Below are 4,434 nucleotides of genomic sequence, written 5' to 3' on the forward strand. Positions count from 1 at the left end.
GGCAGACACCAAAGGTGTCTAGTTCCCCAGATAAACCCCAACAATTTTGGAATGACACCTATCCCACATGATCCAGGGACAGATGTTTCTCTGTCTCCCCAACTAATGCTTTCTGCTTCTCTAGTCTCACCAGCAGTTAGAAGGCTTCCCCCAACCCAGTTGTCTATTTCTAATGTCTATCTGGGTTGAAACTATGCTATTTCCAGCATAGAGGCACAGTCTACTAGCAGCTAACTCCAGCACATTTCTAGGTAGTGAAAAAAAATCCCTTCTAATCCAGTATCCAAGTACAGTACTTTACAAATACAGAGTGATTAATGATAATTAAAGCAGTAAGAGCTACTGGAATGTGTGGGATGCATCCTGAGGACTGAGCAGAAAGATGCCAAGATCTGCTGTGCTATTAGTCTCCAAGAGACTGTGAAAAAAAATGGAAACTCTGCAGAGAAGCTAGAGGCTGGTTGCACAAGCTGTTTCTGTTTTGGATTGGGAGACGTGTAGGCAGGAAACAAGTTTATGGTGACTGTCATTTGTCCTGCCTGAATGCTAGTATTTTATCTTAGTGATGCCTCAACCCTGCGTCCAAAATGGCACCTTAGAGTCACACTGGAGTTAGTCTGGATTTATTCTGATGTAACTAGGAGCAGAATTAGGCCCATAGGATGTGTATGGTTCTTTGCACCTTCGAAGCAATTTACAAACAAGAATTAACTAATCATTAGTTGAGTGCCAAGCAGTATTATATGCAATTATGGAATCCTCCCTCTGCCACCTACTCAAATCTAAATCACTGAACACACCTTTCACATCTCCCCAGCATTATTCATATGGGATCTGCTTCTCTTTCTTTGAAGTCAACAGAAGCATTGTTATTGGCCTGGATGGGAGGAGTGCTGAGAACTCACACGTATTATATTAGTCATCAAGGTGCTGTGGTAGCTCAGGTACCGTCAGCATTTTGGGACTTTTACGTCTTTCTTACTCATCCGAAGCTCTGACTAGTAAAGGGCTGCAATAATGAACCCTTCCCTTTATCCATTCTGCATCTCTTTAAAAATTGGTAGATCAGTGCATTTGAAATAATGAGAAGCAGAGTTCAAACATTAGGCAAAACCACATATTTTAAAAAGACGCCATTTGATCCTTTTTTAATTGAAACATGATTTTTATTTTCCTATACTTTTAATTTTCATAGGTCACTAATGAATTGCTTCTTCCAGTGTAAAGGGGAAGTTTTTCAGGATGATTTTTTGAGTATTTTTTTTTCTAATTCACAGCAGATTAGGTGTTTCCTGTGTTAGCAACTGATGTCAATATTTTATATTGCACCCAGGAAAGAGAATCCATTCCCATTTCAGGAACTATGACAAGAATAATTCAGGCATTATGACAAAGCTCACGTCAGGCAGATGAATATATTCCAGTTTTATTTATCTTGAAATAAGTTTGTTCAATGAACTGACCACTTTGTGAAAGTCTCCGCTGCGATTGTTTCTGTTCTGCTAAGTCATACGGATATAATAAATTTCCATACAGTAACTGGGCTTAACCATTAGAAAAATGAACAGAAAAGTAATTTCAATATAGGGTGTATGCCATTATCATTCAAATTTGAGTTTTTCAAATTAGTCATGCTAAGTGCCCTCAATAAATCTCCTCAGTAAAACCTGAATTCTGATATAGCTTAGAGTGTGCTGGCTGCAACTGCATGTTTTCTTAATGGCCATTTTACTTAGGAATGTAAAACTGCAGGGTTAAGAACCTAATCTTAGGTGATAATTCCTGGATGTGGAATTGCTTTAGTTTCTATTTCTAGAACAAAATTATTTGGCAAAAGAGCTTGCAGGTTTCTGATTAAATTCTGGCAAAAGTTTTGTATGCATATGCAAGGAGAGGATTTAGCCCATAATATTTTTATGTGCAACCAAGTTATAAGTAGGAGGTGTAACCGTAGCCCAATAACGGGGGGGAAAAAGTGTAGATAACACATGGGAAAATGTAGCCAGACAAAAGTGCATAAGAGATGTGGTGAATTTAAATTATTGGCTGTCACATGATAGCTGGCAGGAGAAGAGTCATACCTGATCAAACAGGTTATTTCCATAAAACGTGTCTGTGCTAGTATCACAAACAGAACTCCCTTACTCATGAGAATAATGCCTTTGAAGTCACGTGAGCAAGGGTTGCAGAATCAGTCCCACCAATGGTGAAATGCATATAGAAAATTATTAGTTTCAGAGCTGGTAAGTTTTCTTTTTTTCTTTTAAAGTGCAGTAGTGTACTAAAATATGTATAACACAGTAGTTTTATTTTATACAACTTATTAGCAACATACTAACCAGACACACTATTCAGACAGGTGATTTTCATGAAAGATTAATCAAGCTGAAAACCAAGACTCACTAAAATTGGATACATTATTTGATCTCTACAGTTAGTCTGTTAGCTTTCTATAAAGCGCTGAAAGATGCTACTAAGCTATACAGGCCATCATGAACATTGCTGTGCAGAAGAATGCATCATCATAAGAATTGTTTCCTCTGGGTAGTAAATGATATTTTTTTCTGACCCAACACATGCCCTCCATCACTCACAACTGTAACAATAATATACTGAAAGAATTAAAATGGCTCCAGAGTTGCCAAGAGAAGTAAAGCAGTAAAATCTCTTTTGAAGGGACAGATTTTGACAAAATGCAGCCAGGCTTTTTGAACTTTGACACAGCCACAGTATGCATCACCAGGTAACTGAGCAAAATGAATAGTCACTAGTTCTACATGAAAATCCAGAAGTGTTCGTGTGATGTGCAACAGGCCAGTTCTGCACTGCCTTAAACAAGCAGAAACTTATCCGAAACGTAACTTGCTTTTGCCAAGTTTTGCTGTTGTTTGCTTGGCAGCTGCCTTGTGTTAATTAGTTCTACTTTACTGATTTCAGACCTGTCACATAAAATTAATGGATTATATTTTCAAATTAGTTTAGGTTTTCATATTCTCTAACAAACATTTTTTCTCAAACTGCAACATTTCTAGACAGGTCAGTAGAGAGAAGTTAACAAACCTTTACACTTACTAATACACTGTGTAAAATGTAAAATTGCATGAAAACCACAGAAGGACATAACTGCAATAGAAATCCCACTCTTCTCAATCTTCAGAGCCTTAAACTTCTACCTAATTTCAAAAGAGCAGCACCGATGAGTAAAATTAATCTGCACAAAAATCAGACTGCTTGAGCAGTAGGGCCTCCAAAGTCCTTTTAAGTCCCTTCTGGGTAATTTCCGTGTCTTGATGAATGCATTGGACAACTATGCCACTTGACCATAGCCACAACTTTCGTTTTACAGGGAGAAAAGCAAACCCAAAGAGCAACACTTTCATCATGCATTCACTTGCTCAGCACATGGTGGCTCAGCCACCAATGCACTACAACGCAGGAATTCTTTGTAATGAGAAATAATAGGCCAAGTCTTGGTTTTTACTAAACTAAAATCTTCACTAAATGTTGTGGGATTTTTCTCTTGAATATAGTTGTCAGATTTAGTCAGTGCTGAAGAGCTCATGCTAATCAGTTGAGGAAAAAAATTTAAATTTGTTAGAAATCATCTGATTTTATCAACTGAAAAAAAGTAAGGACATAGAACCAAATTATATCCAATCATTACAATTTTATAGTGATAAGCCTTTTTTTTAATAACAGCGACTCCTTAAATAGTAGTCACAGACAGCATTCTCCTGAAAAGTCATGCATTAAACATCCAGAACATCAACAGATTACAGAAAGTCAAAATAAAAAGAACTATTTTTCAGTATTTAATGAAAAACTAAATTCTCTAGACTCTTCAGAAGTGCACTTTAAAATGAGCACAGCTTTGTTTTTTTGTGGTAAATCTCATGAGATATTTTTGGGAAGTAGTTTAGACTGTAAAATGGAATGGTTTGCTGAGGAAGACTAGACCAGCGTTGTCACAGAGTTTACAAATATGGTTTTAAAATCTGACTTACCAACAAAAGGAACAGAAAAGCAGCCATTCGGTGAGGGAGCCAATCCATGGCATCTGACTTCTTGCATACAAGTCCAACTGAGTTATGGTTACAAGCCTGTTCCTGTTCCCCTCCCCCCCCCAATTCTGGTGACTATTTAAAAAGACACTCGGTATATGTCCTTATACTCAGCCCTTCAAAGTGTCTCTGCCTCCCTCTGAGGGAAGCACTGAAGATGCTGTATAACAGAGTGTCTTTCCCCACCCCAAAATCCTGGGCTGGTCTCACCTGAAACGCTTGACAACATCATTATTGCTTGCAGGTAAAAGCTAAGAGACACACCTTAATTCTTATTGCACTGAAACCCTTTGTTGAATACGAAAGGTACATTTTAAAAACAGAAGGCAAGCTTCACTGAGAAGATACCGAGTGATTTATAAATTACTCACAA

General features: G+C 37.6%; 1 protein-coding gene across 1 annotated transcript in view; it reads right to left on the minus strand.

Annotated features, from left to right (window-relative positions):
* LOC103803912 (desmoglein-1-like) overlaps positions 1-4,052 on the minus strand; it is a gene marked incomplete at its 3' end in the record, with an annotated part of 21,549 nt that extends 17,497 nt beyond the window's left edge. The window contains exon 1 of the mRNA XM_009076492.1: positions 4,005-4,052. Within this exon, the coding sequence (XP_009074740.1) occupies positions 4,005-4,052 (48 nt within the window). The remainder of the gene's footprint in view (positions 1-4,004) is intronic.
* Between the last annotated feature and the right edge of the window lie 382 nt (positions 4,053-4,434).

The sequence above is a fragment of the Acanthisitta chloris genome, unplaced genomic scaffold (assembly GCF_000695815.1).
Source record: "Acanthisitta chloris isolate BGI_N310 unplaced genomic scaffold, ASM69581v1 scaffold2396, whole genome shotgun sequence".
Classification (NCBI taxonomy): domain Eukaryota; kingdom Metazoa; phylum Chordata; class Aves; order Passeriformes; family Acanthisittidae; genus Acanthisitta; species Acanthisitta chloris.